At 38.4% G+C, this 12,088-nt stretch overlaps 1 protein-coding gene across 5 annotated transcripts in view; it reads left to right on the top strand.

Moving 5' to 3' along the window:
• Positions 1-12,088, top strand: part of ATP8A2 (ATPase phospholipid transporting 8A2) — a 347,387-nt gene that overhangs the window by 229,161 nt on the left and 106,138 nt on the right. For all 5 annotated transcript variants that reach the window (XR_005826448.1, XM_040584302.1, XM_040584303.1 and 2 more), the window contains 5 exons: positions 3,816-3,890; positions 6,578-6,700; positions 8,054-8,132; positions 11,456-11,517; positions 11,857-11,913. Coding sequence is in view for 4 of the 5 variants with exons in the window: in XM_040584302.1 (XP_040440236.1) it covers positions 3,816-3,890; positions 6,578-6,700; positions 8,054-8,132; positions 11,456-11,517; positions 11,857-11,913 (396 nt within the window). In the remaining variant the exon portion in view is untranslated. The remainder of the gene's footprint in view (positions 1-3,815; positions 3,891-6,577; positions 6,701-8,053; positions 8,133-11,455; positions 11,518-11,856; positions 11,914-12,088) is intronic.

Consider the following 12,088-nt stretch of genomic DNA (forward strand, 5'->3'; position numbering starts at 1 on the left):
ACAGGAAGATTGAGGTGGAGGGGTTTTTGTTGGTTTTTTCTCTTTGCTGACCTTGAAGAATACCATATTCTCTCTTACAAACAGCTGGTCCTAAACCATGCATGACAATTTATGGTTTATGTTCAATTCAAATAGGTGTATATTTTACACAGAGTATCTGATTTACTCTTGACATTAAGATATTGAGGAATTATACGACATTCTGTCGATTGGCATTTGATAATGAGAGTCTCTGGAGAAGACAAGGATAGCTGTTATTTTTCAGTGTGTTGTAGCTGTAACAGCTTTTGCCCTCTGTCTGGAGCATGTGGTGCATGCAGACTTGCATAAGCGTTGGGAATGTTGTCACTTTGAATTTTGACCTGTGTGGATCCTGCCAAAAGAAAAATAGTTCAAATTTGGCTTTTGAAATAGCAGAACATTGAACTTTCTGAATATTACTTCCTGGCCTTCTGAATTACAGCAGCTTGAAATAAGGAAAAAAATTCTCTTTAAGGGGTTCTTTCTATGTTGAAAAACACTGCAGAAGGCTAAAGATAGTGACACTTCAATACCTGTTTACCAGTCAGACACGTCCATCTCAGTATTATTCTCTAGTAAATGACTAATCTGAAGGTGATTTTAGCAGGGTCCTTCAGTGAGTTCTGGTAGGGTAGGAACTTAGAGTAGAAAGAATTGGGTTGTTGAGGGGGTATTTTTCATTTGTACTGTGACAGTCTGCTGCATTGTGGGGCATCGTACCAGCTTTTCTTTGTCCAAGTTTTAAATGATTGTATTATCACTTCATTATTGCTAGTATTTTTGTTGGGAAATGTGTATCTAAGATGTTAGCTTTGCCTGGTTTGGGGCTTTTCTCCTAGCCTTGGGCTTGCTACATAAAGTCTGGCTGCTTTGTTTTACCCTTTTGATGGAAAATCAGCAACATCTTGCTAGAGGACTAGTTATGGGAGGCTATGGTTTCAGAAAGCAATGATTTTTCTAAGTAGCATGAGCCAATGTCATAAAAGGCCTCAACATTTGCTACAAATCTTTGAAATTTGCTTTCTCAGTGGGGTCTAGAAAACAGTAGTGCACAGGTTGTGGTTGCCAGCTAGCCAGACAGGCTTCTGATTTGTGAGCTATTTATGTTTTGTAGGATTGCTGCCTTCATTCATAGTTGCAATTAATCGTAAGAAGCCTGGAGATGCTAAATGCCTGGACTGTCATTGCTAAATATCTGAGACTATCCTTATTTAAATCTCTGTTTCTTCCTAGGAGAAGAAACTGTTTAGTTCCTTACCTAATAGCTCAAAATTAATTGTGGTTTCTTTTTGGGGCATCAGGCTTTGTACCCAAGATCTTTTATGTATTTCATTTGAAGTGTTGCGTTAAGTAGCTGATTTAAAATGCTGGTTGAAAGACTCCAAGTGTGAGAGTGTGACTGGTCTATGTGTGCTGCTTTGAGCCATTAATTGAGTCTTTAGAGCAAGATTTAAAGAGCAGTGATCATTCAAGTTTATACAGTAGAAATGATAAAAAAAGCTGTGATGTAAAATGTGTCTTCCCTCTGTCCTTTTACTGGGCAGAGCTGGGGAGGTGAATACTTAAATGCTGATTTAATATATTGTGTGATTGACAATGTGAAAGAGGAAATTTTTTTAAGAAACTGGAGAAATATTTTGTGGTTTATACTAGGCTGATGCCCTTCAGCTAAATGGACTTGGTTAGAAACTGTTGGCTCTTAAGAAAGCTTACAAGGGCACTTCTGAAGTACAAGCTGCAAGAAGGTGGCAGCAGGTATAGCAGAGTAAAAACTTCAGAGTAACGTAGGGTGAAATTGATAGAAAGTCTCTAGTGGAAAGAGCAGTTGCAGGTTTAAAAACCTGTAGGAAATAAATTCAAATAGCTGCCTACTGTGCAAGGCATATCTATTAGCAAATGAGTTGAGATCAGTGGCATTGCTTCTCACTTGAACAGTGAGTGCATTAGAATTTTAAACAAGAATGGTGATATACTAGATGTAAGAACAGCTGTAGAGGGTCAGGATAAGAGTTCAACTAACCCGATCTCTTATCTGTGAACAGTGGTAGTTCTCTGGCAGACACATCTGGTCTCCAGCTTTCCTTCCATGATTTTTTTTTTCTAATTGCTGTTGGCATCCACAGCATAGTCTGGCAGGCAGTTCCCCTAGGTCAACCATGTATTGTGTGGAAACCCTTTGCTTTTTCTTTTTGTGTAGCTTGCTAATCTACTGTCTTGCAGCAGTTCTTATTTGAACAACTATTTGCTATTCTTGTCAATCTTATAAATATGTTAATCTTCCCTTAAGTTGCCTCTGTCCCATGCTGAAGAGTCCTAGTCTGTTTAGACATTGCATCTATGGCAACAGTTGTAGGTCTTGATGCAGTATTGGTAATCTTCTCTTGTTGTTTTTCTTAATTATTTTCTATCCATTTTGGGTAGGAGCAGGGGAAGAGATCAGATGACATACAGTTAACTAATTGTCATTGGAGGTGTTTTGCTAGGACACTAATACCGCACAAGTGAGCCAGAGAAGAAATTATGCTGGCAGGAGAGTGCTGCTGTATGTGAGTGACAGAATGGTGTCAGAAGAGATGCCTGGAGTGGGTGCCGTGGGTACTCGGGCAGTGAGAAGGGAATAGGCGTGGGCATCCCTTGACTGGTCTGCAATACCTATGCCTGCAGTGCAACATGAACTTGTAAAGCAAATGCAGGACAAAATGTATTGAAAGGGGGTGGGGAGAAGGAGTGTTCCCACACATAATGTTTAGCTAATTTTGAATGAAGTGCCGTGTTGCAGTGTGGAGTTTAAAATGGACTACAGCCACACATTCACAGAAATCCTTTGTTATCTAGTAAGTGCAATGGTTGACATGCAAACTGTTTCAGGATGCCCTTAAACTGTTGATTATTCTTCCAATTTCTTGGGGTAAGACAATTCTTTTCCTTCTTGCTTATATTGTTTTCTAAGCTTCTTTCAATGCCCACTGACTACGTATTTTGTTCCAACCCGGTAAAGCACTTCTTGCTTCAAAAAGCTGCTTAAACAAGATAAGAAATAGGCTCAAGGAAGCTAGGTCCAAGGGAATGCTAAAAAGAGTTTACCGATGTCCTGCAGCTTACAGTGGTTTCCTGGGATTGTGGCGTTACTGAATCCCCTCAGCTGGAAGGCACCTCGGAGGCCATCTAGTCCAACTTCTTGTTTGAAGTAGGGTGAATATAAAATTCAAACCAGGTGGCTCTGGGCTTGCTCAGCTAGGTTTTGTAAGAAGATGAAGACTCCACAGCCTTTTATTACTAATTTGGTAGTTTATTAAATACCATGCTTACACAATCTAGACAATAAGATTATAATATTAGTAAGACTATGTAACTGGTAAGTTGGTGTCACTGGAATTCTGGGACTGTAAAAGTAGGACACTAGTCAAGCAGAGCATCCATCCAAACACATTTACCTTGGAAATTCTTTGCAAACCATGATGGAAACTAAAGTGGCTTCTGGCTTCAAGCATTTGCCAGCAATAAAGACTTTGAAATAATTTGAGGCAATTTTAATTTTTTAGCGCAATGGTGCAAATACAGCAAATTGTTCCATCACCTGAGTATTTTATTTTAAATAAACATTATTCTGGCAGTATTTAAAATGTAAGACTTCAGAAGATAACTGCCTGACAGTACTGAAAATTATTTTTAGAGCATGACAAGCAGCTGTCTCCACATGGTGGTTTGTGTTCTCCATCCTCCTCCTCTACTGTAAATGGAAACATGTACTGCAGTAGTAATCTAAAACTTCTTGTTACTTGTCTTTGTTTCAGCTTTGGTTTGCTTTCATTAATGGATTTTCTGGACAGATCTTATTTGAGCGGTGGTGCATTGGTCTGTATAATGTGGTAAGTGCTACAAGTTTTGACTTTATAGTGCTTGGGACTTGTATATTACTGTGTGTCCCATTTTTCACAGGTAACTGTCTCGGTTGTATGTCAGGAAAGGTGAGTTCATTTGTAAAAGCCATTTTGAATCCACTCTGAGGTAGACAAAAAATTTTGGTTTGGGTGGTGTTTTTATCACAAAAATAAATTTGGGAAAATGTGTTGAAATACACATTTTGCCTAATATAATCTCCAGAAAACTCTGTAGCTTTTAGAGGGAATTTAATTTGGTCTTCAAAAACATCTTCAGCCTTTTGTACTGAATATTTTGCTGACTGTTCATGTTCAAAATAGACACAGAGTCTTAATCTTTGAGTTTTGATGGGTTTTTTTCCCCTCAGACTCTTAACAGATGCTCAGAGAAGTGTCATGCAGATGCTTTGGGTTGACCTGTGCTACCTATGTCCAGAACGGGAAGTAGTGTTGCTGCGTCACCAGCATTTTTCACTTGAACCAAGAACAAGATATGTCAGTCCAAGACTGATTCCTGATTTTTGCTGTGCTCCATAGAGTGCCACAGTATCGCACGCAATTTTCACTTAAATCAGTACTGCTATTTAATCGATAACTTTCATTAAAGTCTGGACGATGTCTGGGACCAAGTTCCATGCCATTGACTGATTTTGAGTGTTACCTTTGCAATGTTACTGATGAGTGACTTGGTGTCTGGGTTTATAAACCATTAGGACATTTTGTCAGTGTTAGAAAATCCTTTGAATTTCTCTTTGGAGGGGGGAAATTAAATTATTTTTTTAAAGATTACTCATTCCAAATATATGGTAGTACAGAAGAAGCCAGCAAATTATCCCTATCACTGAGTACTATTAATGGAAACACTTAACTTCTGTCGCATTAATTTTAAAAGTGATGGCACAAACCCTCATATCCCATAAGATTTTATATTCTTCATGGACGGTATTTGTTCAGGGATTTTCCACTTCCTTGATTCTCTTCATCCTAATTTCCCGACCATTACTCAGTCTCTGTCATTCACATTTAGATATTTGCATCTATTACCTTTAAACCTGATTTGATGGATCCACCTATCCTACATAAAGCTCACGGATGAAACTAGTCTTCTAGAATCAATGAAGTAGAAACTAAGCCTTTTTTTGTACGGTCAGTATATTCTAAAATTAGAACTAGTCACATGGACTCATGAAGAACCAAGCGCTAGTAGGATATTAGGGACTTCCATAATTTGAAGAGGTTAGATTTTTGAAGTGGTCTTAGGTCTGTCATTCTCTTCTGTGCAGATTAACCTGTTGTTTCACTACTAGTCTCATTAAAATCGTACATGTAAGAAATTACAGTAGCAGTGTAATTCCTGCTTTTGCACTGTTTTGCACTGGAGGCTTACTTTCATAAACAAAAACACTAGAAGATTTACTTCCAGTGAGAATGTAAATACCCCAATAAACTCGGGAACCTGGGAAATACCTTAAAGATGTATGAAAATGTGCCCTTTTTGCAATATATTGGACCAGCCGTCTTAGCTTCAGTTCCCACCCCTACTAGCCTACTGCCATTTTAACCATCTGGTTTACCAATTTATGAGCAAAAGCAGCACATTCCCAGTTGGATCTAGGAATGTAATTATTGATTCTCAGTAGTCTCTCATCTCCTGTGTTGCTCTTTGCTCCCTGACTACCAGCTCTCACTGCTGGTGGGAGCCACAGCCTAACTTCTGCAAACGTGCATAAACACTAGAAACAATTCGTAACTTCAAGCTGATTCTTAACTTCAAGAACACTTCTCAAACTGTTAAAAATGTATGTGTGTGTCAGATTAGAAATTATTTTTCCGATATAAACTGCTAATGTAAAAGGAAGTGAATGAAGTTTAGTATTCAGATGTGCACCCTGGTATTATTTTCACTCTGTGCCTGCACTGTAGACTGCGAGAAACATGGATAGCCAAGCTGGCTTTAAATGATCTGCCTCGGCTCCTGGAAGCACTTGAAGAGCAGCAGCATGGGACTCAGCAGAGGCTAATTTACTCTGCTTCTGGCAAAGTGTCCTGCTGCCTCTCCTGGAAAGCTGCTGAAGCTTGGTCATCTTAAAAGTCTATCCATAGCGCAGACACATACTGCAGTTAATTTGTTCCTATCAGTTCATGCCTGCCTCGAGAATCCCCAAAGCACCATAATACAGAATGGCTTTTGTTTTTCAGGAGTTTTTTTTTTTTTAATGTGATTTCCACATTTGCTTTGTCTGTGAACTTAGCTTTGGTTAAGCGTATTACATTTAATTATGGCTACAACTGCAGTTATATTTGAACCCAGTCCCACAAGGCTTTTTTGAAGAAGTACTTGTCTTTCCTTTGCAGTCTGTGTTTTACCCTTGCTAGGTTAGCTGGTACGTCAGAAGCTAATGATGCTTAACTACTTGGGTTTAAACTAATTGGTTAATAGTATGAATTTTCTTTCATGTTTCTCTTGTTCATAAGTCAGTATTTGAGTTATGAATTGCTGAAATTCATGTTTGGACTTGTTTGGGCATTTGAAAATTATGTCAAATAACATGCTAGTTGGAAGTAAGCCTCACTGATGTTTGTGGGAATTTTGCTATTGTCTAGGTACTGAAGTATTATCTGAGATCCACTTAAAACTAATAGCTGCTTTTAATTAGTATTTGCTTTTCTTGCAGATTTTCACAGCACTGCCACCCTTTACTCTGGGAATTTTCGAACGATCGTGTACTCAAGATAGCATGCTTAGATTTCCACAGCTATATAAAATTACTCAAAATGCAGATGGGTTCAACACAAGGGTAAGGGAAAGTCTGTTTCTTTAAGAAAAACCGTGAGTGTTCATATTTTCCAGGTCTTTCTCATTACAAAACTTATTCCCCACAGTTACTTCTGCTTTATGCTAGCCACTGAGAATGATTGTTCTGCCTCCCAGTTCTTTTCAAGGGATTGTATTTTCTTTTATTAAAAAAAAAAATATCCTAATTTTTAAATAAGGATTTTCTGCTCTGGCTTCAATTTAATCTGGTCCTGAAATATCCATAAACTTTGATTCAAATTAAGATTTGTATCAGAGTATGATTTTTCAATTCACAACTAATGATAAGCGGTGAGTTTATGACTTTGATCGGAACTGGATAACATCACCTGGATTTTATTTAGAATAGAAGTTGTCATAATGCTTTCTACTAGGTGGCTTTTTCACAGTTAGTATAGTTCTATTCCCATAGTTCTTTTGGAAGATAATATTTTAATTGGATTATTTGGACTTTTGCATTTTGAAGAATGTTTTACTTCAATGCTAGCATTTGGAGTTCTGCCTTTATTCTATAACACGTACATCTAAATGTCCTTCTGAATCAAGGAAACTGTACATTTGATTTGTTTAGAGAAGAAATTGTACAGTATGTAAAGCTTTAATTTGTGTAAAACCTGTAAGTTAAAACTTGTGAGGTGTTGGGGTCTGCAGCAGGTCTGCAGACGGGTTAGTTGACTTTAAAGACTTAATTGTGTACTTTTAAGACAGTCACAAATTGTCAAGCCTGTAAACAGGATGTGAAAACCCAGAACTTAGAAAGGCAGCATATGGGCACATACAGCAACAGCAAATAGCAAGCAAGAAGAAGACGACAGAAAGCCTATCAGCGTCTGACACATGTACTATCTAAGATACATAAGTAATATGTAAAAATAATAAATGCTGGTTTTGGCCATTTTGTCCGAACCTAGCCACGTAGATATAGTGGCTTTATGTCCATCTCTACTTGCGTCGCCACGGTGAGGCACAGAATATTTGCCCATTAAAAGAAAACAGAACATTTCATAGTACCGAATCGATCTTTTAAAATAATTTTTTGAGGTAGTTAAAGGAGGATTACTCCATCTCTTTGCTGTGTTTTGATAACTATCTTAAATTACATGCATGTTTACCTATTATATTTTAAGTTGTTAGAATAAAACCATTCAGCAGGACCAGTGTTTTCTTGTGAAAGAGCAGAAACTGTAGGAGGAAATAGATCCTGCAGAAGTTTAGGTATTTCACTTCAGGACAAACATTGTCTGACTCTTAAACTACACAATGAAGTGTTTGTTAGGAGTTAGAAAGAGGTCAAGAGTTTTGGACTTTACTGATGACTTGGTTTGTTTTCCCTCAGGTTTTTTGGGGTCACTGCATCAATGCCCTGATCCATTCCATCATTCTCTTCTGGTTTCCCCTGAAAGTGCTGGAGCACGGTAAAGGCTTCATTATTTCTTACGTCAGTAACCGATGTTCAGTCTTACAGAGCCTGTGTGTTTGCAGAATGGGAGGTCGTGACAAGTCCTGAGAAAATAATGCTGACAGACAGTTCAACAGGCTGTAGCTGCTGAACTTGGCTAGTTATCTAGTGACTTTCAGAGCTTAGGCTAATTTAACATAATTATTGTTCATATAGTGACTTTAATATGTGAAAAATGAAACTGCTCCTTTGCCGAAAAGTCTCACTTTTGAACAATGAAGGATGTTCTCTAAAATGCTGTATTTTTTAGGTAGAGGGTTGAGATCTCAGCTTTTTACTCTATAATGTTCTTAGAGAAGCTGCATTACAACCACTTGCTTTATATGTTGTTGGACCTTTCCTGTTCTATAACACAGTAATGTAAAACAGGATAAAAGAGAGAAATTTCACTACTGTTGAGGTCCATGGAAAAAATTGATTGGAATGGAGGTAGACCAAATCAAGAATCAGAGATACTGGGGAAATGAGACTTTTTGCTATACATATTAGGTTTTGCTTTTCATGAAAGGTACTGCAACTACTTGGTATTTCAGGGAACAGTAAATCCCATATGCTTCCTGCCTAGCTTTACAATATAGTTGTGTGGACAGAGAAGAACATGGGAAATCTGTTCCTTTACTGTTGTAAGAAATAGGAGTAGATCAGATAAGGAATTTTGGGGCAGCAAGGGGGGAATAGTATTTATTTGAACTAATGAATTTATCAAAACTGAAATGCCTTCCTGGAAAACACTAATTTCAAGAAAACCTTCTCGGTTCCACGATAAATTAATTGGGGAGGAGGTGAAAGGAAATGAAAACAGAGGGAGGATGAGTGCTCACATCAGGGGCATGATTGTGAAGATACTTGTGGAAGGCAGGTTTATGTTTATCTGGCTGAGTAAAATGTCAGTATGGTAACCTCAGTGGCAGCTTCACACACTGTCTGATGGACCATACAAGAAAGGGACTTTCCTTTCTTCCGTACGTGGGTGGGAGCTCAGTTCAGTTTTGGGGAGGGGGTTTTTATGGTTGCTGGTTTTTTGCTTTCATTTGAAGGGTTTTATTGTTCTGTGTCGCTATTTTTGTAAGAAATGTTAGTCTGAAATAGCTCTTCTTTCAATCCAACTTCAGAAATTTTAGACTGTTTGTCTGTAGTGGCTACAGTTAAATAAAAATACAGATTTTGTTTTAATCTTCCATATATGTTTTTAACTAATTCCTAAATAGATAATGTACATTTGTTTAATTTCAACAATTAAAGTAAGACTGCCATACTCACCTGCTCAGATGGTAATTTTCTGAGTTCCTCTGAATAGGTTGCTTAATTTTCTTTGAGAAGGAATGAATATTGATTTTTCAAGTTTCTTTGTATTTCCAAGTCAAAAAGGGATTTCAGTGCCAGAGACAAAAATATGCTGTTCACACTGGGATGGTTTTTAACCTCTTGAGTTCCTTGGAATGTGAAGTGCATATAGTCCATGAATGGGCACTTGTATAGCTTTAGAAAAATGTATGTTCGCTGAGTGTCCTGCTGTTCTTATTAACAGAAGTATCATTCCTTTCAGGACCGCTTAGCCTCCCAAAGTGCAAGGTCATGGAAATCACTGGGAAAAAAGGCAGTAACTTACTGCATTACAATGTAACTTTGAAAAACCCTGAGTTTTACACCAAAAATTACTCAATTATTTAAATGCGCACTGTGACGTTGCACTAGAGCAATATACTGGCAGAGTCATTAGGTCAGTTTGTTCTAGGTCTGTCAAAATGGTTATGTATTTAAACATGCCTTTTTCTTAGCAAACTGAGATTTCGGGCATCAGCAGTGTTCATTGGACATGGAAGGCTCAGTTCTGTAGTGCTCCTCACCCTCTTTGTTGACACTAGAGGAAAGAGCAAAGTGACTGTTAAAACTTGACGTGTATTTGTGAATGATGTGGTCAATGCCTGAAGCCACAGAGTACCAGGGGAGGAGTTGGGCTGATAGAGATGCCAGTGGCTAGAAACCAAATCAATTCGCAATCAAACTGTCTCAGGCTTTAGCTCCTGCTGCAGTGTTAGGGACTAGTTTGCTGCTGTTCCTTAATAGTTGGGGGTCAGAAGACAAAAGAAAGCAGGAATATAGCACCAGCAACTAACGGAAAATACTCACAACCTGTCACTTCTTCAGAGACAACCACATGTAGCTATTGTAGAAGAAAACCATGACAAGTAGGTTGGGGTAATTGCACTGACTAAATATGTAGTCTTTTTAACTGTAAGCCTGGCAGTCTTCACCACAGAGATTAGGGTGTCTGGGACTCCTCTAAAGACTTAAAAACTTCCCGATCCTGGAGACCTATATTATAGGAACAGTGTTAACTAAATAGATGACCCTAGTTTAAGAATGTCAGATTCAGTTTTGCAAATCTAGCAAAATGGTACCCTCATAGTAGAAGCACTATGCTAGGCAGTATGTGTTTAGGAACAGGTCCAAGGTTTTATCTTAAGCCTTTTTCATCCCTGCTGTTTGTGTATTTCTCTAGCAGTTGTCTTAAAACCTGTGAAAACAGCAATACTTACCATGCTTGAGTAATGCTTGAAAGCTCCTGTGAGTACTTGTTCATTTGGCATTAGTGTGGCTGTCGAATGTGCTTTCATGGTGTTCCGGTTTTATTCAACAAGGGCTAAGAAAGACTAAACAGACATTTGACGTATTGCCAAGGTTGGCACTTGATAGATTAACATGCACTTACCCTTGCGCACACTTGACTAGAGAAAGGGTGCATGGAGACTGAATGCTGCTCAGTTACTGAATTAATCTCCAGTAAGGTATTTTAGGTTTTACACGTGTCTTTTGTAGATGAAATGTTTGCAGCTTTTCTTAATTGAGCTCTGTTTCACCACAAATCAGCTGGTGTTTCACAGGCTTTTTCTCCACAGACAGTGCAAATAATGGGATTTTTTTTAGAGGTGTCAATAAGTCGTACAGAGCAGATAGTGGCAGAAGAAGTGGCACTGACATACCTCAGCTCTTCTAGGCAAATAACATCTTAGGCCGTGGCAGACACTTCCCCTTTTGCTAGGATGACTTCTGGCAGCTAGAATTATGGATATACACGCTATCCAAGCATGGTGTCGGAGGCCTGCCGTAGCACAGCTTCTGCATTGCCATTACCTCACAGCTTCTAAAGTGCTTTTAGATATCCTGAAAGGCAAGGCTGGGACCAGTTGTTTTGTCCTGAAAATCTCCCTGTTATTTCATCCGTTCTGTTGATATACTGGTAAAAAATAAGGTATTTTTTTTTCTTTTTCCTTTCAGATGCAGTATTCACAAATGGCCAGGGAATTGACTATCTATTTGTTGGAAACATAGTTTACACTGTGAGTTTGTGTACCCTTGCAATTTTTGCACGGTATAATTTCTTTGATTTTTTTATACGCCTTCAGAAAATGGTGTAAATCGGGAGGAAGTCTATGAGTAAAATAAAATCAAATTTGTGCTGTGTGCCTGATTTTCCTCCTTGTTTCTTCATTTCTTCCCCCCCGACCCTGACATGCACCAACAATATCTTCTGCTCTGTCCTTCCCCTATCCCACACTGCCAAGGTTCTGGGTTGTTACCTAAATGATAGGAACTTTTTAGGTGTAAAGGAGAGATTGGGTTGTGAACAGCACTGAATTTGAGAATGTTAGTACTGAAGCTGTCTTTTTTCCTTGCAGTATGTTGTAGTCACTGTTTGTCTGAAAGCTGGCTTGGAAACAACTGCGTGGACTAGAGTAAGTACTTTTCAGTATCTTTTATTTTATTAGCACACCTTCCTCCCTAATGAGTATTAATACAGAAAAGTACTGAAAATAATTTGAGGCTTCAGTGTTTTAATTTGATCTTTCACGCAAGGATAAGCTGCTGAGCTCCGTAAGTAAAGAATGTGAGAGAATGAACTCATAGATC

Source organism: Falco naumanni, chromosome 2 (assembly GCF_017639655.2).
Source record: "Falco naumanni isolate bFalNau1 chromosome 2, bFalNau1.pat, whole genome shotgun sequence".
Taxonomy (NCBI): Eukaryota; Metazoa; Chordata; class Aves; order Falconiformes; family Falconidae; genus Falco; species Falco naumanni.